The sequence below is a fragment of the Curcuma longa genome, chromosome 4 (assembly GCF_044706935.1).
Source record: "Curcuma longa cultivar G26 ecotype Majalengka, Jawa Barat chromosome 4, ITB_CL_G26_1.1, whole genome shotgun sequence".
NCBI lineage: Eukaryota > Viridiplantae > Streptophyta > Magnoliopsida > Zingiberales > Zingiberaceae > Curcuma > Curcuma longa.
The window spans coordinates 15,136,454-15,161,878 of record NC_133864.1 but is presented as its reverse complement, the minus strand read 5'-3'; the positions used below and the strand labels follow the sequence as shown (position 1 = coordinate 15,161,878).

Here is a 25,425-nt window from a genome sequence, read left to right as displayed (position 1 = left end):
ACTATTATAAATTAATTATATAACATACTCTTAGTTTATCATAATAAAGCATGGAAATTATCATAATAAAGTAATGCCCCTGTGCTTGGCAATCATCTTCAGATCATATAAGTGAGCCTTAAACAAGATTAAAGGAGCAACATTTTGTTAGTGAAACCATGTCTCTGTCGTATAGCGTCCGCAATTGAGTACGCATCAAGATGAGTCGGAGCATCCAGAAATGATCCAGACACCCGACCCACTCAGTCGCGGACGAGTGTTGGGCACAGGAAGGCACGCCCTTAAACTACTAATCTGCAATAAAGGAAATCAGTTTTGTCACAGGGCACCTCCACATCATGTGAGTTTAACAAAACAGGGGATGAAGATGAATGCCGAGTGGATTCCGATCAGTCATTGTTGTGCTATCTGCACATGAAATAGAAGCTCCTTCTTGTTGCCTATCGAAAAAACATTGCAATGGTGTCCCTGTTGTAGGTTGTTAGCTTTGACAAAATCGTTCCACCCAGCCACGAAACCGGTAAATCGATCAGTCTCGTGGTACATGACAGGCCATAGTCTGAGGCATGGATCGCGAAGAACTACAATTTTAGTTTCAGTTCTTTTTCTGCCTCTTGGTAATTGCAGCCTATGAGGAAGCTCCTGCGTTTGAAACATATGAGCAAGTAAGAGGTCAGATCATAAATCTTGAATAAAGGATGTAAACCAAGAAACAGAAATATAGCTGTATGGAAGCAGAATTTATACCAGAACTTATCCAAATACCAAAAAAGGTAAATGAAATGGAAGTACTGAGTAAACATTTATATGATTAACATTGAGCTATTGCTAACTGAGAGATTGCAACAATCGATATTATAAAAAAAAAGAATACTAAAACTTCTTGAGCAAGTCTTGCACAGCATATATTTAAGCATCCTCAGATTAACAATTATTTAAGAACCAGAAGCTGTTAGTTTCAACAATTAGGATCAGTAACAAGAATTTGTGATTCTAATCCCATTATCTAATTCTTATGTATGCTTATATTACTAGTAATAGTATGAAAATCTTTTAAATCATTTTCTGCTATCTTATCTCCTTCTACGTCTCATGCAAACAATGCAACTTATCTAATTAACTATCTATCAGTCAAATTCATTTTAGTTTATATGCATGCCTACACATATTTTCAAGAAATTTTGCAGCACAAAAAACCAAATTATGCAATTACCATATTTTCGAAACATCCTAACAAATTTCAAGAGTAGAGTTTCATAATCTTATATGCAGCCTGCTTCCTTGGATGAGATGACTCTTGGAGGAGCCAAAATAGAGAATCATGAATGGGAGAGTTTCCACCAAGAAGAAAAGATCACTACAAATAGTTACATTGGATAAGAATGTTAGTTGGCACTGGCACTTTTGGACATCCTAATCCCAAGTTTGGGTGTAACAGATTGGGACATTTATGGAGGACAGACTGAGATTTTATTCGTCATCTTCTTCCATTTTTGTTTCTTCTTCATCCCTTTCCTCTGTATGAACGTACACTAACTTGTGCTAAGATAAAGTGCATCAATTGGCAGCTACATGATCTAGTCTATGCTAGCTACTAAAACTCGGCATTGGAATGCCAGAATGAGATCCTGAACCTTGGTCAACATGGGCCAAAAGTTGGCAGAGTAAAATAGAACAGTTACAGTTCTGGACTAGCTTACTAAATGTCTGCTTTCATAAAGGTCAGCCCAGCATTAATTCTTCTTTCCTCTCCAAGATGATTTCACAGAAAAAGGAGGGAGTATTGCAATGAAATTTCAGATATAATTCAAAGTAAAGAAATAAAAAATCACCACTCAATATGTTAGTTAACTTACAATGTAGAACTGGTAGTTGGACGATAAAGTTAAGCTGAAACACGGAGAACTTAATGAAAAAACGCCATCCAAGCCTGTAGGTTTCACCTCTGCAGATTTAGGATCATGGCTTCTTCTTAGGCAAGATTCATCCTCTTCCCCATTCACTTCTAGCAGAATATCAGATACCTTTCCTGTTGTTTAAGATTATTTTTTACTGTGATTATCATCATTAAAAAATTATAAAATCTGAAGAAAAAAATGACTAGGTAACTAAACCAGTCTAGAATTACCAGATTGATTAGCTGTTGCAGTCCCATCAGGTATATCCTGAAGGTTATTATCCAACTGATTTGATTCAGTAGTCATATAAGGCATATCCTGACGGTTGCCTTCAAAACTATCTAACGACGAAGTAAGTCGTTTTGTGTATGAACAGCCAGTTCTACCTGCAGGCAAAGTATTTTGTACTTCTAAGATTGTTCCACTTTAGGAAGATCTTGTGTTATGCCACTAGATCTCAACTTTTCATGATAAATGTAACTAATGTACTCCTTTGTAAAACATTTTACCATAATGGCATGAATAGTTGGTCCTAGAGTGGCTAAATAGGACTTAGCTGATCTTATAATTAAAGAGCCAACATCAAATATTTATAATTTGAGAAAAAAATATCTACAGTTCATATTTGAATAGACAACATTTTCACAAAAAAAAATTACCATGATCTAGTGGGGGACAAACGCCAGTTATAAGATTGTTTGGATTTATGAAAACAATGCTTGGATTTATCTATAGTTTATTCCTTATCCCTAACATTTTATTTCTTTGTTTTATTTACTTCAGATGCTACCAAAATAGGCTTTAATTTGTATGCATAATCTATGCACATTATTTATATTCTATATTAAAAATTTAAATTAAATATATCTTAAGTTCTTTTCTTCTTTGACATGAAAAGAACACATACATGTTCCATTCAATCTATTTCTTGATTTCCCCATGAAATGTATGATTGCGGCATTTTTACATGACCGAAATCAGAAAAACAATTCTAAGCAATCAAAAAATTGATAAATTGGATCTATGCCCAATGGATCACACCATGACGAAAAAGCATTTTGATTCAAATTAACCCATGGTCGCATATAAAATAGTTGATGGTATAAATTTAGCAACACCTTTTCCTCAATACCTCTTGTGGGAAAGATAATGTCCAACTTAGGGTCGTCCTCTATGAAAATGGTAAATCAATTAGAAGAATTTCTCACACAAGCATTCAATTAGTTTGCACTTGTTTGATATTGAATTGGGATCTAGAGACTAGAACAAAATGGTCCTCCGAAAGAGATTCCCGCTTCCTTTATTGAGTTAAAGGGAAATGATCTTATTTAAAATTTCATGAAAATTGAGCTACCAAAGTCGAACATCTCCTCTAGACGGGAAAATATCTTTTACAGTAGTTTACTTCCATTTGCTAGAGATTGAAGAATTCCCAAGGGACCAGCATAATAAAGCCCAATACATTGTTGTAGCACTGCAAATATTTCTCCTTCTATCCACACAATTACTAGTACACTCCTATAGTAACTCCCAGTATAAGGATTAAAATAGGCACAAAAATCTATATGAGCCCATAGACGTCTTTTAAGGGTTCCGATAAAATTGATAGTTTCTACTTTTGTCCTTTCAATTATCATTTCAACAATCAACTTCTCAAATAATGATATCTACACTACCTAGTGTCTATTCTATAATGCCGTTTCAGTAGATCCCCAACTAACTGGAACGAACATTCAAATATCCACGCCATGCTCATTCATGATGGTACTCCTAATGGGTTGAAGACCATATCAACAAGTGCTTGATCTTGCAAATAAGGATATATCTTGTCTAGGCAAAATTTTGGAAATGCTACCCTTATTACCATATCTTCACAATTTTTTTAAATGTATACATTAGTCATTTTTGACTTATAACCTATAGGTGGTTCTAATGAATTTTTTTTTTTCCAATTGAGGGGTACCCATGACACTAAAATATTGTCAATTGCTACCCATGATCCCAACATTACAATTCCATTTTTGTCAAAATTGCAGAGTAAATGAACCTCTATATGTGGTATTTCTCTAGTAATTCTTTCAGATCCTTGGCTTGCCATATTAGTTGAATTTTATATATTTGGATGTAAAAAGCAGTATAAATATCTTCATATACCAAATATTCACTAATTAGTATTACGCTTCAAAATTGTAACCTTCCCATGACATATAAGCTGCTAATACGTTTTTTTCTTAGAGCGAGTTCTCCACCAACTTAGCATACTTACGAAAGATAGAAAAAGAGAATGCAAGTTTACACATAAAATCTTGAAGATCACTGAAAAAGGAACTAGATAACTAGATACAAATTAGGCATTGGGAACTTACTCCTCTTCTTGTTCACAACTATTCTGTTAGCAGTTTGATCATTAATATGTTGAATTACAGGTGCAAGGGAATTATCTGCTGGAGAACTTTCATGGGTAGATGAGGCATCTCTAGGCATGTTAACAGTGTCAATGCATCCCATGCCATTACCAGTTACATTGGTATTTGTGGCAGCACCTTGTCCATGTGTTATATCTTCACTTACAATATGGCATATTCCATTCTCTGTAATAAGAAATTTGCAGACAACCTCTTCATCTGCAATTGTATTTATCCCCCCTATACCATTCCCATTTTCTCCTGCATGATATTTCTTGATTATGTTAGCTTTGCATCCTCCATTTTCTATATCATCCTCTACAATGTGGCATACACCATCCTCTGTGAGAAGAAATCTGCCAACAATCTCGTCAGCTGCAATTGCATTCATCACATTCTGTTCATGAAGATAGTCGGATTCATTTTCTCCTAGATGATACATCTCATTTATGTCAGATGGAAGCAAAACATCTACCTCAGGAGTAACAAGGATGACATCCCGGCAGCTAGAAATCTGTTTTTTATTGGTTTCGTGTACAAAAGAGTGTCCTCTTTCTTCATCTTCTATTGGAACTTCTCCCAGGATCATGTCGGCTGATGGAAGCAAAACATCTACCTCAGGAGTAACAAGGATGACATCCTGGCAGCTAGAAATCTGTTTTTTATTGGTTTCGTGTACAAAAGAATGTCCTCTTTCTTCATCTTCTATTGGAACTTCTCCCAGGATCATGTTGGCTGATGGTTTGTTCATTTGAATTACAACGACATCTCGAGGACTTCCAGAACCACAGCTATGAGGGGGAGGAAACTTAGGTTTCTTTTCAACTTTATCTGGGTTTTTAGCTACACAACCATAATCAGGATCATCCATCATTTCAATACCTCGGGCAGAGTTTCCGGACTCATTGTTATTCTGCACCAGACACTCAGCAGAACAATTGGCAGAAATTGTAGGATCATTTATCTCTTCTGATCTTTTCTTAACATTTGAAGCTTCAAGAAAATGTGGTTTCTTAACAAGCTGTGTCCTTTCAGGAGAGGAATCAGCCTTCCTTCGATTCTTTCTGGAGTAGAGATTGTCAGACATTTTGCCAAAGTGAACCTCTGTTCCACCAAGACATTTAGAAACATTTTTGTTAGTACTCAGCGGATCAGTCTTCTCTAGTGATTCTTTCTTGAGACTTGGTGCTTCAAAAGATTTCTGACCCTTGACAAGCTGTGGCCTCCGAAGAGATGTGTCAGCTTTTTCTTTCTTCTTTTCCTTGAGAATATTTCCATCTGTTTTGCCAAAGTAAACCCTTTCACAAGCATTTCTCCCAAAAATATCAACACAAAACAAGGATTTGCTGACATATGTGAACGTCAAAAAATCCTTAGCAGCAACAGAGTGATCCAAAACAAAATCAGGCCAGCCATCTTTAAATGCCAAGGATTTATTAACAACTGAGAGTTTAACTTTAAAACAACTTCCGAGAGAAGTTTTTAGATACACATTCTTTTCGACTAAATCAACCACAACTTTGGTAAAGTCTGGGGGTATGAACTGCATAAACATGAAACAATCGATTATACAGACGAATTTATAAAGCAAACAAACCGAGCATCAGAAAAAAACAATTTGGGTTCAAAGAAAACATACCAAGAACTCTTGGAAATCACCAATCATGATCTTGCAGAAAGAAGGGTGAACTGGAGGAGGATGGCAAGGAAAATGAGGAGCAGAAGAGCATGAAGATCGCATTTTTTTATTGGAGCACTCGTTGACACCTTCCTTGCAGACGGGTTTCTTCTTAGCCATCTTCCCGTGCTTACTGTTATAAAAAATAGCCAATTCAAATGACCATCTTTTCGCAGATTGTAACACTAAACCTAAAAAATTGAGAGAACTTTAAGATCGCAAATATTGGTTCCTAGGTGCTTACTGTTGATCCACTCTGCTTCTTACAGAATCCCCTCGTTCTCAAGGCAACGCGATGGAATAATAACCAGGGTACCAAGGGCGATCGGGCTGTCTCGGGATCAGCAGCGGCGGAAGAAGAGTTGAGAGACCCTGTGGAAGCACGCTTTGGCCTCGGTTTGGTTGTCTTGGCCCCTTTTCGTCGGTAGGGTTGTCTTGGCTCGGCTTGGACACGGGAAAGGGATCGTCGGAGGCGACCGCTTTGTAGCCAGTTGGGGCTGGGTTCCAGAAGCCGGCTTCCCGGTGCCGACGGTGGTCGGTGCAGCGGCGAGTAGAAGTTGAAGGGACGGACGCGACGAGCGGATTCGAGGAAGGACTGAGGGAGCATCAAAATATCTGGGGGAAAAGACCTATAAGTTGGAAATATTTTCCTTTTAATCCCTCCGAATTTACTGAATTGCACTCTGTTTCCATAAATGGCGCAACATCGTGCCAGTATTTTTACCCTTTCGGTTAATGTAGGCAGCGGGAAAAAATTTCAAATTAGCACTTGAATTTACTACTTTTCCTAAAATATTCTCGTTTCAAAATTTATTTAGTTTTCTACTTTTTCATCCATTTGATAAAGGGACTTTAAAGCTTCAGAATTATTAAAATGTGTTAAAACGCTTGGAATTTAGTGTGGGCAATAATCACGTGATTTTTTAATAAAAAATAATTAATTATACTTATCATTATTTTATTTGTTTTGTTTTGACTAATATTTTGAGGATAAATAGGAAATTGAGAGATGTCCAGTACTTGGGTTTGAGTTGTCATTTTTTCCCCCTACTGTCGTCACCAAACTTGTGACCGTTTGAGAATCCACCTTTTTTACAGGAGAGTTGGCATTTTCAACCAAAAGGTGCATATTCTTCATTCAATTTTGAATTAAGCATCGAAGAAGCATCGTTATCCACGTGATATTCTAATAATCAACAGTGATTTTAAAATACGACTCACATTTTGTACCTAATATAAAATATATATGATACATCACAATATAACATAAGACTAATCCATCATAAAGTAAAGATCAGTTAAAATATATAAAATTAAACTACATATATACATAAATATTACAAAATTTAATCTCGATTAAAATTTTCAAACAAAAACACCTTTTACTTTACACTCAAATTGCTGAGAATCGACACAGCATATGCACTTGTAGTAAGAACAAAGTGTATGAAGAAGACGACACCAAAAAAACACATGCATTCTGGTTTTAGAAAACTGCAATCAAACAGCAAAAGCTTCATATGGTATCTGTATTAGAGATTGATAAGAAACATCCTTACTTAACACTGGTTGAAGGTTCTAACTGGTATGGTTTATGAGACAAAAGTTATATAAGGTGACAGAAATCACACCGTATAGCGATTCTTAGCAAGCTTCTCCAGCTTCTTTGCATCGTCCTGCAACAGTGGAAGGAAATTAATTGACCAATTTGCAAAAAGGGAAACATTTGATCGAAGAAGACAAAGATAAGAGGTTTTCTTACGTGAACTAGAAAGCTAATAGTGTCATTATAGTCCAGAAATTCTTTCCATTGCTTCCCGATGCTCATCTGCAGTTTTAGAACATATAAATAATCTCAATTTTCAATGGATAATATTTTTAATTTTCCCCCACTATCTGAGGATCATTAAGTTTCCGAATGTGATCAGAGGAATTGGGAAGAGTTGCACAGAGAAGATATTATATTTTGTAGATTTGCGATGAGGTGTGAGAATGAGAGTAGAGCTCAAGGAGAAAATTTTGTGATAGAAGAGGGAAGGAGGGGATACTTCACCATCACATCAGACTTGTGGCCTTTCCCTAAGGTCCCAATGCCCTGAACATTATGAAATTTCTGAATGTTGAGAGACATTTGGAGAAGAGTTGCATATGGAAAATAGTAGATTTTATCATTAAGAAACAAGGTGGTCAACAAGACGAAGATAGTGTTGAGAAAGAGGAGGGATTAGAGTTTATGAAGAGAATTTTGTGGTAAGAAGAGGGGGATACCTCACTATCACGTCAAATTCATGGCCTTTGCCAAATGGCTCTTCCTAAGAGGATTAAGAAGACAAACTCCAATAACAAGTTGAGGGAAAACATTGTATTCTTCTTAACTTCGGCCATGGCAGTGTACAACTTGTGCATAAATAGTCTTAAGAACCAACTAATTATTCTGAGGTATGAGAAAAAACTTATTATTCCTATTTTTCTTGCAATACCATTAACTAACCAACAGAAAGCATAACCTATTATTTCTAACATCTCAATTCTAACAAAAACTATGTGTTATCGTTGGGCCTTTACCAATGATGGATTTGATAAAATGAAATCATCCTAAGGTTGGAACAAGTTGTTATAGGCATGAAAGAAAGCTCCTACCATATTCAAAGTGCTAGTAAATTTTAAATACAAACAAAAATCTAATAATAATAGAACATTTTCTTTTGCTGGAATTAGATCAGTTTCTCTTTTCTTGCTGAAAGTGAACTAACTAAACTTGTGAACTTTATAGCAATATCCTATAGGTGAAAGACAGACAATTTAGAACTTAGTATGTAGATTATGCTATTTTGTTCTGGATGTGTTTGTTCATTGAGGATTAGTTCTCCCATGCATTGCAAGGAGTCACTAATGAGAACAATTAGACTGAGGTTAGGGTAGGAATTAATTTATCCTTAGCTTAAACCCTGAAAATTAAGCGTGGATTTAAATTTGAGTAAATTGGGCTTTAAATAAGTAAACAGGAGACCTTGCTTGATTTTTCTATTCTACAACTTACCATGAACTTAGAAAGGCATTTAATGCATCATCACTTTAGCTTAGGTCCTGAAAATATGGACGAAATTAAATTTAGGTAATTGGTCCTTTAAAAAGTAAATTTCATTTTCTAGAAGCTTTTGATTGGTCTCTATATCTTCGATCTTGAATGTTCATCACTATTTTAGATAAAAACTAACAAAGAACATAACATGCAGGTTTGGCTAATCATCATCATAACTCGTAATAACAACAAAGTAATTATTAAGCCTTCACATGTTGAAATCTCTAAAATAAAAGAAAAAGTGGTAAATCAGATGATGATGATTAAGGTTGTGCAAAGGATTAGATACTAAATGAAATCATTTCAGAATGTTAACTGGTTCACAAGTACCTGAGCTTTTTCATTAGCAGCATTCTTGGTCCACAAAGCAATCTTTTCTTGCTTCCCTCTTACACTAACAACTGCTCCACAAATTTCATCCCCATAGTCAAACTGTTCCCCAATCATTGCCAATAACTAGTAGGAAAAGATGCAACAAAGTGAAAATAATGTAAGTTGTTATATTTATTAAATTTATGATCTTTACCAAGTAGCATGATACATACAGTATATAACCACATCTGGTCTGATCTTCCTCTAGCACAACTAATACTCCATTTCCCTCCATTAGCACAAACTGGGTCTTCCCATTTTGGTTCAATATTGTCCTTAAAGCAATGAAAATCAGCTCCCGGTATCAGTTTGCTTGGATGATGGATATTATTGTATAGGCTGAAAGCATAAAGAAAGTAATCATTGTGGGCACACCATGACATACAAAAGGATGATATTTCCATATGTTTTACATGTGAAGGAGCTTCCTCAATCAAACATCAAGTAAGTATAACCACTATAGAACAGAACAAAGGGTAATGAGATAACGCACACTAAATACAACATTGCATGAAAAACAAGAAAAGGAATAGAAAAGACAGCGCATGTTCCTTGTCGCATTTGAGAGCACCTTGGAGCCATATGAAGATAGTATGACAAGTAAATTTAATCCCACGTGATGAATTTAAGATAGAATGTGAATGTGTAAAGGCTTTGATGGATGAAGTTGACTAAGTTGAGGTTAAATATTTTGAGTTACATGATTCATGTCTGGTCAAATTAACGACTGATTATCTTATCAAACTGGATCATGACAATTGCAATCAAACATCTGATCCAAGGAATGAAAGAGATCCAACTGGAAAAGGCAATTATTGTGATGGATGTGGAACCCATAAGTACATTGAAACAAGTGGTCCAATTGAAAAAGCGGAGGCACCTCTTCGCTCCACAAGATCGACATACAGAATCTACACCACTTAATGACCATTAGACCTTGTGCTGCCACCTATGAGTTAAACGGTCTACTTGGGTGAGGACATCAAATCATTAAGCAGATCTGAACTTGACACCGCGCACAAAGATACTTGAGGGTTGACTAATGGCTGTATAAAGACATTGAAGAGTGAACTACAACTCTACCAGTTGTGATTAAACATTCATGACAAAGTGAATCAAGTCTCTTATGGCAACAGTGTGGGTCAGGGTAAAGATTAAATGGGGTACATGTGAGAACTTAGTTTAAGTCGCATCGACAGCTGAAGGATAACTCGTATAAAAAGCCTTGATGGGTGAACTATCATTAAGTAGTGCATGAGTATTTTGAGGCTCATGCTCATCCTTCCAAGTTAAAGGGTCAGTCCTCTTATCAGAGTTGGTGATGTAACGAGATCAGATAGAACCTAATCCAATACAAAAGAGTGTGATTCAATGAAAAAGGATTTCCTATGTAGCTAGAAGTGGAGCTCATGTTGCATGGTGCAAATTGTAATTTACAAATATCTATAGTCCAGATCTATTATTTGGACCCATGCATGGCAAACAGCATCTCAACATCATTTCATTTTGAAACTTTTAACTGTGATCTGCATCTCGTGCAAGTTACTCCATGCGAGAAGCACAGCAAAGAAACACCTATGTAATCTATCTCCACCTACTTTAATTCAGGATATTCTTCTTGTAGCTATTACTCTGTGCTTATAGTCTAATAGCAATTAAAAGCGGGCAAGTTCTTAACTACCGAGATGGTTTAAGGATGATACCTATAATAGTGGACAATAGAATATATCTCTACTACTATTCAAGCTCCAAGGATGTTCAGAAAATCCCCTAGCAGCCTATCCGTAGCATCCTCCTCCCTCCTAAATACCTTTCTTCTTTCCTATCCATACTCATCAGCTCAGGCTCTACACGATCGACCCGATCATAGCACGGCACAGTATATGTTGACACGTTGATGAAATATAGGTTAACTAAAGAACCACAAATATGACAAAATAAGGCAATTTTCCATGGGTGAAGAATGGCCGCGAGGCGAGTTGGCAAGAACTTTACCCCCAGAAGTCTTCGACAGTGGAGAAGGTGTGGATCCGGCGGAGGGAGGTGCCCCAGACAACGTTCTTTGACTTGGATTGGGGATTGTCGTACCAGAAGGTCCAGGAGTGCTCAAGGGGGTGGGGCTGCTCGGCGCCCACCCTCGCAGCAGCGACATCGGGGTTCGCGTCATCATCCTTGATCTCCCCTTCCTCGATCTCCTCTGGCAGATCACCGCCCCTCTCCAATCCCTTCTCCTCCGCCACCAACACGTCCGCCTCCTCCGCCATCGCGCTGTCAGACACTAGTAGTCGCAGCGAATGAGTTCGACGAAATGGCCGCCCCTTTTCTTGGCGGCCATTATATCGGACTCGAGGCCCTGTGTCGGCGTTACTCGTTACGAATGATATAACAATCCTAAATATCGGTATTGATGAATTTTAGGTCCATTTTAACAAGTTTTTAAATTTAGCAGGTGTTTTTGATATTTTCTCCATTTTCTTTTCATTTCCTCTCTATTTGTTTTGAACGTCTCCAAATAATTTGCTTGTCGAGATGGAATAACCATACGTTAAAAAAAAATTCTGATGCTTTTTCTTCGAAGCATTTAGACAGTCTTCTGGATTGCAATTTCACATATTGAATTAATTTATTTGCAAAATTTGGCATTATTTTACCTGTTCCATCGCATACAAAATACAAGAGGCGGTAAATTAAGAGCATATCGTAGGAAGTTTATCTTCCAATAACTGAGGATGTTTCCCTCTCTTCAGTAAATCAAGCAGAAGCGACGACATGTTTGATCTAATGCCTGAAATCCTCAAAAGCCCTTGAGGAAAATAAAACTAACATGACGGGAGAACAAAAATGTACTGATATTTATGCGCTATCCTAATTAAACCTGTATATCATGAAATTTGCAGTAGTATTCAGGAAACTAGTCTGTGGAACTACGGCTTCTTGAAAGAAAATTGATGCTGGGAAACTTCCATGAGGATCGAGAAGAACTTGGTGGTGCAGCACCGTCACCTTGTTCAGTAGTAGATCCATTTGGACCTTTAGGAGTGAGAGGAATATTAGGCTTGGAGTCTCTTTGTTTAGTAGCGTTCACAAAGCCCTGCAAATCCTGCGAAAAGGGTGATGATATTAGTGTCAGATATGCTATTGCAAATGATAGAAGAGCTATTGCCTTCTACAGTGATCACTGATTCCATGGAAAATTAAGTGATTAATAGTTGATTAGCAGCTACATGCAGTTAGATTTCGATTTTGATTTAGGAAAGGCTGGCAAATCATAACCCATAAGAGCATGCAAACCTTTAGTCCTGAAGTTGATACAACCGTTGGTGAATGCAGAACCTGAGAAGCATCAAATTATCAACATGATATTTGTCGGAGCGACAAAAGGAAGTTTGTAGTAATATAGGAAAATGCTTACTCTGGGATTCCCAAGAGGTGTAAATGGTGAAGAAGATGAAGACGGTGATGGTGATTCTGAAGATGACATTGATTCTGTCGAGAGCGGTGGTAAAGAGAGTGCCTGCTTTTGGGATAAGAAATGTTAGGGGGAAATCGACAATAGGAAATACTGAACAAAATATGAGAAAAATAGAAAATACCCTTGTCACTACTGTAGTTTGTGGAAATTCAATTGCTCGTTGTGATGAGTCCTGAAAGACGAAGAGTGTGTTTGAAATATTTTATAAGCATTGATGTTTGAACTGAATTGATTAGGCAGCATGTATACAATACAAACATCCTAGCAAGTGCTCCATATCCGACAAGATAAACATATCCTATTTTACAAGTTAACGGTTGGTATAGGACATCTCCTATATACTGACAGGTATAAAATGCTTATGCATAATACTAGCAATATACAAGTTAACAGTTGGTATAGGACATCTCCTATTTAAGGAGCCGAAGGATTCTCCTTATATATCTCTCCCTGCTCATCAAATGTTCCCCGCTTCATGTTATTATTGATATGTAAATGAACATGCATCAAACCAGTTGATAAGCCACCAAAAAATTATGAACTACAAAATGGGGAGAGATGTGAACATAAAAAAACGTCGAGGCAAGTGAAAAGGAAATAAAAATAGAAAGGGGTACACTTCATCTAAGTTGTTGCCCATTGGTTTGATACTTTGATTAGCACACCAATCACCTGTACTCAGCCAGGGCTATAGTTAATCTACTTTTCTAATACGGTATTGGCCAACGAATTAAGAAAAGATCAACTTTTGAACCTTTAAGATTTATCCACCTTAAACAACAATCATTTGATCGGGGGCACAAGCAAGATCTACATATGATATTTGTTGATTTAGAAAAAGCTTATGATAGAGTCCCAAGGGAAATTATATGGAGAATTCTAGAAAAGAGGGGTGTTAGCATAATATATATTGACCTAATTAAGGATATGTATGAGGAAGTAACAACTAGAGTGAAGACTTCAGGCGGATTAACTGAAGCATTTCCAATAAAGATAGAGTTACATCAAGGGTCAGCTCTAAGTCCTTATCTTTTTACACTAATCATGGATGAACTTACTGGACACATTCAAGATACCGTACCATGATGCATGTTGTTTGCAGATGATATTGTATTGGTAGATGAGACACGTGAGGGAGTAAATGCTAAATTAGAATCTTGGCGATAAACACTAAAAGAGAAAGGTTTTAGGCTTAGTAGAGTAAAGACAGAATATATGGAATTTAAATTTAGCAATATTGAACGTAATGAGACAAGTATTAAAATAGGAGATGATGAGTTGTCTGGAACTGAGATTTTTAAATATTTAGGATCATTTTTGCAAGTCGATGGAGGGATTGAGAGAGATGTCTTACATAGAATACAAACAGGATGGTTGAAGTGAAGGAGAGCATCAGGTGTTTTATGTGATCGTAAAGTGCCTCTAAAACTTAAAGGAAAGTTCTATAAAACGGCAGTTAGACCTGTCATGTTATATGGCGCTGAATGTTGGGCTATGACTCGAGCACATGAGCAAAAAATGCGAGTTGCGGAGATGAGGATGTTAAGATGGATGTGTGGACATATGAAGATGGACAGAATAAGAAATGAGAGCATTAGAGAGAAAGTTGGAGTTGCATCTATTGAGGAAAAACTCCGTGAGACACGTTTAAGGTGGTACGGACATGTACTTAGACGACCGATAAATGCTCCAGTTAGGCGGTGTGAAACTATGACAAATACGCATATCAAACGAGGGCGAGGTAGACCAAAAAAGACTTGGTTAGCAACAATAAAACAAGATAAAATTTATTTAAATATAAATGATGATATAATAGGAGATAGAGCTCAATGGCGTAAAAGGATCCATATAGCCAACCCCACTTAGTGGGATAAGACTTGGTTGTTGTTGTTGTTGTTGTTGAAACAACAATCATTTGTCCGAAGAAAGATAATTTGTCTGAAAAATGAATTATTTGTCATTATGCTGTTGAAAAAATCAGCTGGCTATCTATATACAAAGTCATATTTAATTTAGCAAATTGTTTAGGATGCCAAACTATAGAATAACACAAAATAGTTGCACACAAATGAAAATTGACAAATTTTGCTTGCCTAAATAAGTTCATTATTCCTGCGTTGCTCTAAGTTCCCAACAAATTGGCAAAGATGATAGACTCCTCTTGATGTCAAATCCTAAAAAACCAATGTCTTATGACTGAACCAAACAACAATAGAATGAGATAGATGAAATTCAAAAATATTATTACCTGAGCTCCTTCAAACCGATCAAACTTTGACCTCTGATTCAGAAAGAAGTCACATATCAGTAGGTGATCTTTTTTGAGTATTCGCTTAATGTAAACTGTTTTACAAACAAAAAATGCAAAGTAAACAGAAAGTACCAGAGTCTCAACGGCAGACTGGACAGATTCCATATCAGAAAAAATTAATCTTAAGTCTCCATGTAGCTCTGACACCTACAGATCATTACAATACACTCACCCTATTATCTGTCAAAGTTTCTGAAAGATAACAAAATAAAGAAATATAGTGCCACACCTCAAATTTGGTTGCCATTGCAAGCTCCTTGCACTCCTCCAAATTGCTATCTACATGATCAATCTTTGAAGACAGATGTCGCCTCGCAGCCTGCCAATCAGCACTTTTATGAAGTCAAAAAGGGAACATACACTAAAAAAGTTGCCAAACAGACTAAAATTATGCAAAAATTTTCCCATTGCTAGAAACATGGTATCCAGCAAAACTTATCAAAAGATATGTTTGTTTTCAGAAGATTAGCTCAGTAATACTGAATCAGGACTCAAAGAAAGTCATTTCAAGAAACATGGTTTAATTGATGGGTTGACATAGAAAGAAAATTAAGGATGATAGTTTACCAATTTCAAACTTGCATTTCAATACAAGAATATCAAGAGCTTATGATTATGCAAGTTACAAAAAGCCTTAGAGCATATACCAGATAACCTAACAGTAAGTTTATTTTTGTTGATCAAAACCTGAATCAACTTCAATCTCAAAATCACTACTTTGGGTTAAATAATTATGAGAACTTTAGCATGTTAAGGGAAAGAAATTCATCCTCTGGATAAAGTATAGGGTACATCATTATTGCACCTCGCCATGAAGAATAATTTAGGTCCAAGCACGCATTACACAGAGGCATTGGTTAAAATGTTGGATACATCCTTTTTGCAGTATTTATAATAGGCATCATGAAAAAATGACAAAAAAAAAAACAGTGCAGCATTTCGATAATATTTTTTAAAAAAATAAAGATAAATTTAAAAGAAAAACATACAGAAACAGATGATGAAACAAGATCTAGCTGTCTGCCAATGAGATTGCAAGTATCAGAGAATCCGCGTCGAGTAACAAACATGAAATCTGAAAGTTTCCATCCCTGGAGGTATACATATTACCATTTAGTTTGCAAGGTTAAGAAATAATATATCTGGGAATATACTTCAGATGATAATAGAAAGGAATAGAATAAAGGCAGAAAAAATTAGAAAAGCATAGCAAAAATATCCTATCCAATATTCATCTTATGAACCAGTTATTGGATTGCCTTACTTTCCAGGTCTAAAGCCAAATAAAAGTACAAATAAATGAAATCTATAATCAAAAGTCTCCGACATCATTCAACAACTTTATGCAGAAATAACAAAAAAGTTAATTCGCGAACCAACATCCCAGTGCAACAATAAGCAGAGACACACATTGTTTTCCCAGTTCAGCTTATTTGACTTTAGAATAAAAATCAGCCACACATTGTCTTAAATCTGCCTCCAATCTACTACATTTGCTGCAATACAGTGACATAAACCTTAGGTTTTTTCAATATACTCACAATCATATACATCTAATTAACTGTTTTTCCTAGTATTAATTAATACTATAGTGCTCATGGGAACTTATTCTGCTACTTACTGTTTGTATCACATAAATTTTTACTAACTACTACGAGAGGTTGTCTAGAGATAGAGTTGCCAAGCTCATAAATAAAAATTGAGTACGGATGGAGAATAACCATTTTAGTACAGCCTATAAAGAGTCAAAATCACTACTCACATACAAGAGGTGCATAATAATTCATTATATTAGTTGTGATACCAAATAAGCATAATTTTATTAACTGCAATAAAACATTAATATAAAATAAAAAAAAAGAAGAGGAATCTTAGCACAATGGTAAAGTTGTTGTCGTATGACCTAGAGGTCACAGATTTGAATCTCGGAAACAACCTCTTACAAAGCAAGGTAAAACTGAGTACAATAGACTCTTCCCCAGGACCCCGCATTGGCAGGAGCTTCGTGCACTGGGCTCTGCCCTTTTTTTTATAAAATAAGAAAAGTTGGAAATCCAAATCGTCAAGACATTGAAATCAAGGGTGCAAACCAGAATCATCTAGTTAAATTTCTGATTTTTTAAAAAAATAACATTTTACTTCTGTTTAGTAGAACTAGAAAAATTAAGATATAAATTTATAATAAAATTTTACACAAGTTAGTAAATAAATTTATTCATAAATTGTTCATAAACGTTAACGAACCAAGCTCATTAGTCTTCAAGCTTATTTATTTTATATATTCTTTTACTCTTAAACGAACATAAATGAACTTTATCGAACCAAACACCAAGCTTGTTGATGAACGTCCGGTTCATTTGCAGCCCTACTCAAAACTAGTCAAATAAAATGGTCATCTCGCCTTTGTCTATGTGCTATGAGCCTAACTAATGAACATTAAGCCATACTATAAACGGCTAACAATCATGACATAAACCATCTAACTCAGGATATATAAACTAATCTGGCCAGTGCCCGCAGAAAGCAAATGAGTTAAGCGATCTACTCTTTCACATAACCAACTCCTGTAAGAAGACAGGGTGGTGTCATGAAATCCACTCTTTCAACGTGAAATTTATAAACAAATAGAAATTCATGTAAGATAAGCTTCCATAAAGGCATCTTTGGAAAAGATAGCACTGCCACCAAATGAATGGAACTTATTGATCAAACTTTAGTTAAGCGATCTAATCCTTAGGAAGAAACAAAAAAGATTACCTTCCACCATATAAAGACATATCCAAGAGCTCCAACAACAATGACAGTTGTAACACCAAATCTTGCAGAACCTGCAATTTGCAAACATTTCAACTTTGAAATAACACAAAAATAAAGAGACATAACAATAACCATCTACAGTTACTGATAAATAGTGGTAGACTCTGATTATTACAGCCAATAGAATTCTGTAAAAGAACTGAAATTATTGATTTTCAACAGCACCAACGAAAATAATTAACATCAAGTGTTAGTTGATGACTCAACCAAAGGCTAAATCACAGATTAGCTGGTTTCTAGATGTCAATTTGAATGTGAAGAGGCTTATAAATTTATACCAATCTGGTGAAATTAACACAAAAGAACAAGCAAATGTCCTATATCAATATAATTTGGGAACAAGTGAAATTTTTTACAGCCGATAGAATTCTGTAAAACCTTGAAATTATTGATTTTCAACAGCACCAACAAAAACAATTAACATCAAGTGTTATTTAATGACACAACCAGAACCTAAATCACAGATTAGCTGGTTCCCACATTGTCAATTTGAATGTGAAGAGGTTTAGAACTTTATACCAATCTGGTGAAATTAACACAAAAGAACAAGAGTCCTATATCAATGTAATTAGGAAGCCAATATTATTGGGATCACTACAGTAGTTGTCAATGCTGCTAATATTGATCTGCAAAAAAAATTTGATCACTTTCATCATATCTCTTTTTCCATGTGGTCGTGTATATAGAAAAATTTTGAAACTGATTCAGACCCATCTCTGAAACTAATATAAAGAAAAACAAAGATAAATGAACACAATGATAGATGAAGTAATGATGTTTGGTTCACTAACTTAAATGAATTTGTTAAGCTCCTAGTTGTTTACTATATCTATAAACTTATTCCATGACTATCATTGCTCATTTTCAAGTGGTGAAGAATCAGTGAGTGTCATATCGGCAACTGTCCAGATGGCATTTCCAATTTCCTGGAGGAACAAACTATTACATGTGTAACTGCTGATACCCAAACCCATAAAATCAAATCTAATAGTAGATTAGTAACTACCCGATAGGGGTTAGGTAGGCCGTTACTGATCCAAGCAAGCACTAGGTTGTGTAAGGGATTGAACATGAACTAAAAAAAAAAAGATTCAGATAGTAATGATAGGGAAAAGATCCAACAATAGAAACCAAAACTCTCATTGGTATTATTTTGGTCTATAGAAAATTGGGTCAGGCCTCACAAATTGAATTAAATGCCATGAAAATCCAAACTAATCAGAATCAAATTAATTAAAAAGGAAGGCCTGACAAGATCTAGCCTAGCTCAATCAGATAAAAATTAAAAAATATTAAAATTTTGAGAACTACAGCATGAAAATATAAAACATATTAAATGTGTCAATTTTCATATATCACAAGGAAACTGAAAGCTTTCCAACTAAGATTTTTTTCTCTCCATAAGCTAAAATAAGTTTTCAGGTTCAGATAAAAGAAAAATGCTTGAACTCAAAAATCAGGTCGATTGGACCAAAAGGCAACCATATATGACCAGCAAGCATCCCCACATTTTGACTGATATGGACCTAAGAAAAGGCCTGCGAGTGGAGACTCTTGGAAAATCAACCACTGCATGACATTCAGCATATAAGAACTACTTGTTTCAAATCCACTACATGGCATTGTTCTTTTACTGAATGATACAGATGACTCTTGCCTAGTAAACCTAATAGGCTAATACCATATGGCTGTTGATCGAATAAGCAATGAATGTCTAACAAAAATAGTATTCATTAGGGGCGATGTAGAAACATGGAAATAGATTTTAATCTTACTGATTTGCAATTAAAAAACTTTAAAAATCTCATCCTCACAAAAAATATTCCTCGTACTCTAATCATATAGCAGAAAATAGTTGTAGTTATAGCATCATGATTACATATCAATCTGACTAAGCAAATATAAGAGATCATATGGCTCAATGTACCATACTTTCCATTTTTTTTATTATTGTATGTCTAGGAATGCTAGACATTACATCATCATATGCTAGTCGGGTGCTTATGCAAAAGATAGACTACAGTTAAGACCAAGCTAACTAGGTGATTTTAACTTTCAAATTGGAGCAAAAGGTCAATTAGTAATAAATTGGATATTGTAACTTCAAAGCATCAGATCATTCTTCAATCTGATTCAAGTCCAATACACACATACACATATATGCTGTGTGTGTGTGTGTGTGTGTGTGTGTCAATAGATACAATGCAAGCCATGTCCTAGCACCTTTGCACATAAACATGACGGTGTAAGCAAGAAGCAAATAGAACAAAAGTAGAATGTTCTTTGTTGCATATTACAGATGTCAACAAAAAAAACATTTATGAAGATAAAGGAATGTCAAGAACCTGATCCTCCACCAGTAACAATTGTAACTGATCTTGAGGAAGCCAAGATTTGCAACTCCTCTCTAAGAGTATTGACCTGAAAATAGATATACAATCATAAAATTCCTATCATCAACAGAATCATAAATCTCCAACTAAACCGACAAAAAACAGTGGTCAGAGACACCGGCAGAAATGGCATAATAAGAATCGGATGTACCATATCACCCAACATCTAATGGGATGTCCATTACAGGGTTAAACCTGAAAACAAACCGATCCAAACCAAATTGGTTTTTTGCTAATAAGGTTGGTTCATTTTTAGTTCATAGAAGTTTCGTCTTAAAATTGGAAAAAAAAAAAAGAAGGAACATTTTGAACCAATTGAGTTTGGTATGGTCTGAATTAATGAACATTCCTTATTTGAATTTGTCATGTGTTTAATCGGAAGGATAAGAGAAAAGAAGGATTAAATTAGGGGAGAAATAAAAAATGTCTGAGCAAAAGAAGAATCTGCCTTTTCAAGTTCACTTAGAAGGATGAAAAAAATGGTTAAATAAAGTAACTGGACAGAGACTATTAGCGGATCATGTAACTAGTCCATAGTTTAAAATTTCAACCCGTATCGGAGTTTCAATCTATGACTGAAATGATAAATTTCAATACCATGTCGTAATGTGCCAATATGGTTTTGATATTTTTTAAATATAAAATATATTAACTAAAAATAACAAAAACAACCTAAATATTTTTTAATAAAATATTAAAAAATTAAAAGAAAAAAATACGAGATCACGGTGCTTCCATATGATAAATAAATAAAAAATTTATTAAAAAATTTCAGAATTAAAAAATATATATTAGATTAATGGGATAGTTCTACTAGGATTTAATTAAGTCTATCTAGATTATCTCTAATATAGCTAGAAGTTGATTGAAATTATAAAATTAAATTTAATTAAAACTTAAGTTTCCTACATTGCACCCGTTGCCTGTCCAACCGCTAACGCCGCCCTTCCGTCCATGAGAGTAACAATGACGCCAACGCAACCCTTCCTATTCTGCGCTGCCAATGACTAGCCTCTGTCGCTGCCTCACGTCTGCACGTCGTGTGACGTCCTGCGAGCAGCCACTGCATCCACGATCCAGCAAAGGTTGCTATGATTCCATGGCAGCCCACAATGTCGTTGTCGAGCGGAATGACAAATTTCGTCCGTTTCACCCAACACAATACAAAATTTTAAACCATGAACTAGTCAATATTTGATAACTGACTTTTGTATATTCTTTTTCTTTTGATCATCCATTAGGGGGAAAAGAATTCAAAGAGAAAGTATCCACCAGCTTTCTTTCACTACCTCTTTATCATTAAGAAACAAAGGAAAATCAACCAACTTATTTCATTCATTCTCTTTCTTCTCTCTTTCTTCCTTCAATTTTCTCTCAAAATAATTTTAAAGAGTGTTAGAAAATCCAAATTAATACTTGATCATAAACTTAGGGTAACATACATTACAAATCCTCAATCATGATTATTTAAAGCATAACAGTAAACCTGCCCTATTCTAATCAACAAGTGTAAGTGTAGATCCTGTTAGCACAAGAATTTGACCATGTAAAAGAGAGAATTTGTATCACCGCCCTCACTGAAGGGAAAAGAAACACGCAAGTTGGATCCAAACGTGACTGGCCAAAAGACTAGCTCCTTAAGCAGAAATCATAATCTAAACAAGGACTACAAGAACTGTTTGTCTTGAGGCACCCTTAGAAGTATTTGCTAATTAAAAGATACAATAAATAGAAGATATGATAGTGAAATAGAGCCTTGCTTTCTCTTGGTTAGAATCAGAAATCATTGCATGGTCTGATATATCTAAATGATACTAAACTGCAACATGCAGATCTTAAAATTGATAGAGCTTAAATAACTCCCACCGAGGATGTGCAACAATCTCCACAGTGGGTATCAATAGTGATTACCTTATTTCCCCTTCCTTAAATTTCAGCAGTGGCCTATGACTCATACAATAGTAGGGGTTACATTATCAACTGTCTAATTAAAAAGATAGCCTGACTTCTTTTCCTTTTTCTGTAGCTTTATGTCAGTTTAAAGATACAATATCATAATTGCATTTCCTTACACGATCTTTATAGTAGTTAAAAGTTCTTTGCACATATAAGGCATTAGGTATGAGAGATTGACAATGATGCTGATGTGAAAATTTTCAAAGAAACTTATCTTCCACCAGTCATGTTATCCTCTTTCTGGATATGTCGTCCAACTACTTCCTCTCTAGTTTATCATGATTTTCCTTCTTCCTTGCTTTGATACTCCAATTTTGTAGTCTATTTCCTATTACTTCTACTCAACCTTATGCAGTTAAGAGCACAAGTGCCAACAATCAAATAGTCTTTAGTCTGCAACACCATTCCATTTAATGATCCATGATCATATTGCAGAAAACTTTCATGATATAGCTAAAGTTATAATTGTAAAAGCAACTAAACTATGTGTCGAGGGACATGAACACACATCTTGCATTTTGATTGGTGATGTATACTGACTCAGTACAAGTTCTTAAAGCTTGCCCCAGTGATTTCCCATTGCAAATAAATGTCAAAAGAGAGTAACTACAGAATATGACAAAAAAATACAATGGGGGTCATCAAGTAAGCCAATAAACAAGGAACTTTTGGATCCCTTGACCAACAAGTGGCACCACTAACATTCCAAGTTAAGAAGCACTTGCCAAGGTGAATTTGCATGGCATGTTAGAATCTCTGGTGTGTGACTATAAGAGGAATTCTTATTTTACTTTTAGCTTCCAAAGGATCAAAACCAGAAACAGCACAATGCGACATCATGATAGTAGGCAAATACCTCCACAATATAAAGAAATTCAATAATATCACGACATGAAATGGCATACTAACCTGCGCTAATAGGGAATCATTTTGTGGTTTACTAGTTGATCGAGAGTTGTCTTTATCTTGTTGCAAGTGTCTTGTCACAATCTATAGGGAAAGAAACTACAGATAGTTAGAAAAGGACCAATAGTGGCAGATAATGGATAATTTGGTTTCAAGTAGAGTTTGATTTTAGGAAATATACCTTGAAAGCACCAGAAAAGATTTTTGTAACATCAGGAAATTGCCCGTCCTTTGAAAGAACAGTTCCAATTATGCCTATGAGACAACATTCAATTTATAATAAATAAACAAGGCATACTAATGGGTAAAAAAATGATTACAAGTAAAAAAAATTTACAGTTCACTCATCAGTAACATTGAGAAAGGAGCTGCAAAACTCAAGTTAACAACATCAAACATGCTTGATGGATATATGTATCGCACAACAACAACAACCAACAACCACAACCACAACCAAGCCTTTATCCCATTAAGTGAGGTCGTCTTGGATATATGTATCAGATAAGAACAAAAAAAAGCTGAATAAGCAAAAGTCACAACAAAAAAAGTTTATAAAATAAAGGCAACATAGTAAGTAAACATAATTCTAGTCTACTTACAGGCTCTAAAATACACTGGGCAACAGAAAAGAGATAAAACAAAGTAAACATGAAATGAATATGAGAATCAACTGAGAGTCAACTGATCCAGCAAATTGTGTATGAGAAATAGGAAAGGAAATTGAAGAAAAGCAGCAAGTGCAAACAAACCATACCGACCACTGACGCCGAACAAAATCAACAATCTCTACTGTTTATCGTGCAACAAGACAATGGAACACCAAGCCTACTGGTTTATCTATGATCAATCCAGAATTCTAAACAAAACAAGAAAAATGCCTAGAACTTTGATACTCAAGATCTCTCCTCCAGTCCTGATGGGGATTTCAACATGTAGCCTGATCCAAGTATGCACTAGAAGTGAGGGTGTATCTCAATGACTGTTTAGAGTAGCAATATTTTATTGATCTATACAAATATTAAGATACAGCTTACTTATGGTCATTATCAAACACAAAGCTAAACAGACGTAAAGGAAACATATTAGTGATATGCATTGTTGTGGGATGTTTTGATGATCACACTTTACAGACACAGAACAACCAAACTAAAGAAAAAAACTTTGATTTAGCCATATGGATATCGATTTAAGGGGAAAAAAGTATCCTCTAATAACATAAGAAGCTTACCTAGTGGAGAACTTCAAAATCTGTTTGGTGGTGAAAATGGTTTTACCCACCAGTGGGGTTATGTGCTGGCATACATTAGGCTGATCTTTAGATATCAGATTATAAACTAATGAAATTGAAACACAATGCTTTCTCACAGCATAAAGTCAGAAAGGCACTGTAACATGTGCAAAAGCAACTCTAGCAATCCTTTTTATAGCCCAACCTTACAGCAAAACTAGTTCACCAAAATAAACCTCTATTTCCTCCAAGAGAGAATACGTTACATTCGTCACAACAGATGCCTCCCTATAAAAATGTTATCCGGAGAAAGCATTAAGGCCGCAGCTATCGACATGTGCACTTCTAAATTACCTATTACAAAAGAGCTGTTACTGCATCAAAATTCAATGCCGAATGAACCACGGATCATGAACCGCGGATCAGAGAATCCGGTTTCTTCCATGCAAGCTCTTAGGACGAAGACTATATTGAAATTGGATCACGTTTAAAAAATGCGTAGGAGATTCAAGATCAAAGACTACTAAGATCGCATCCAATCCTCTAACGAAAAACACTTGAGAACCAAGATACTGTCGTGGGAGAGAGGTCGATAGACAGGTACCTGCTCCAATGACTATGGTGAGTTTCCCGAGCGCCATGGCCGATCAAAACCCTAGAAAAACCGCAAGGGACTCTCGAACATCTCTAGGGTTTCTAACAGATTGCTGGCGTCGCGGTCACCTCCTGAGGCAGCAAATCCCATCCATGGATGCGAGACCACTCCCGATGACGATCAGCGTTGGGGTTCGATAAATGCCCAAATGCATACGGACAATCACGAAAATGCCACTGCCCCTGCACGAAATTTGACGAGCTCTGAGTTAACAGGAGCCGTTGGGTCACACGCGAAGTGTGAGATCTGCGG

The 25,425-nt window shown here is 35.7% G+C and overlaps 2 protein-coding genes and 1 pseudogene across 2 annotated transcripts; all 3 read right to left on the bottom strand.

Moving 5' to 3' along the window:
- Positions 1 to 103: 103 nt before the first annotated feature.
- On the bottom strand, positions 104 to 6,540 carry LOC141826024 (B3 domain-containing protein Os01g0905400-like). The gene is made up of 6 exons (XM_074713279.1): positions 6,226 to 6,540; positions 5,943 to 6,114; positions 4,265 to 5,846; positions 2,129 to 2,284; positions 1,857 to 2,029; positions 104 to 642 (listed from the first exon to the last, which is right to left on the bottom strand). The coding sequence occupies exons 2-6, from the start codon at positions 6,099 to 6,101 to the stop codon at positions 394 to 396; spliced, it is 2,319 nt and encodes a 772-aa protein (XP_074569380.1). The 5' UTR covers positions 6,102 to 6,114; positions 6,226 to 6,540; the 3' UTR covers positions 104 to 393.
- Positions 6,541 to 7,440: 900 nt separating this feature from the next.
- LOC141826716 (eukaryotic translation initiation factor 4E-1-like) lies at positions 7,441 to 11,764 on the bottom strand. Its single transcript, XM_074713998.1, has 5 exons — positions 11,431 to 11,764; positions 9,609 to 9,774; positions 9,394 to 9,519; positions 7,744 to 7,809; positions 7,441 to 7,657 (listed from the first exon to the last, which is right to left on the bottom strand). The coding sequence occupies exons 1-5, from the start codon at positions 11,697 to 11,699 to the stop codon at positions 7,607 to 7,609; spliced, it is 678 nt and encodes a 225-aa protein (XP_074570099.1). The 5' UTR covers positions 11,700 to 11,764; the 3' UTR covers positions 7,441 to 7,606.
- Positions 11,765 to 12,079: 315 nt separating this feature from the next.
- LOC141826596 (uncharacterized) lies at positions 12,080 to 25,270 on the bottom strand (annotated as a pseudogene).
- Between the last annotated feature and the right edge of the window lie 155 nt (positions 25,271 to 25,425).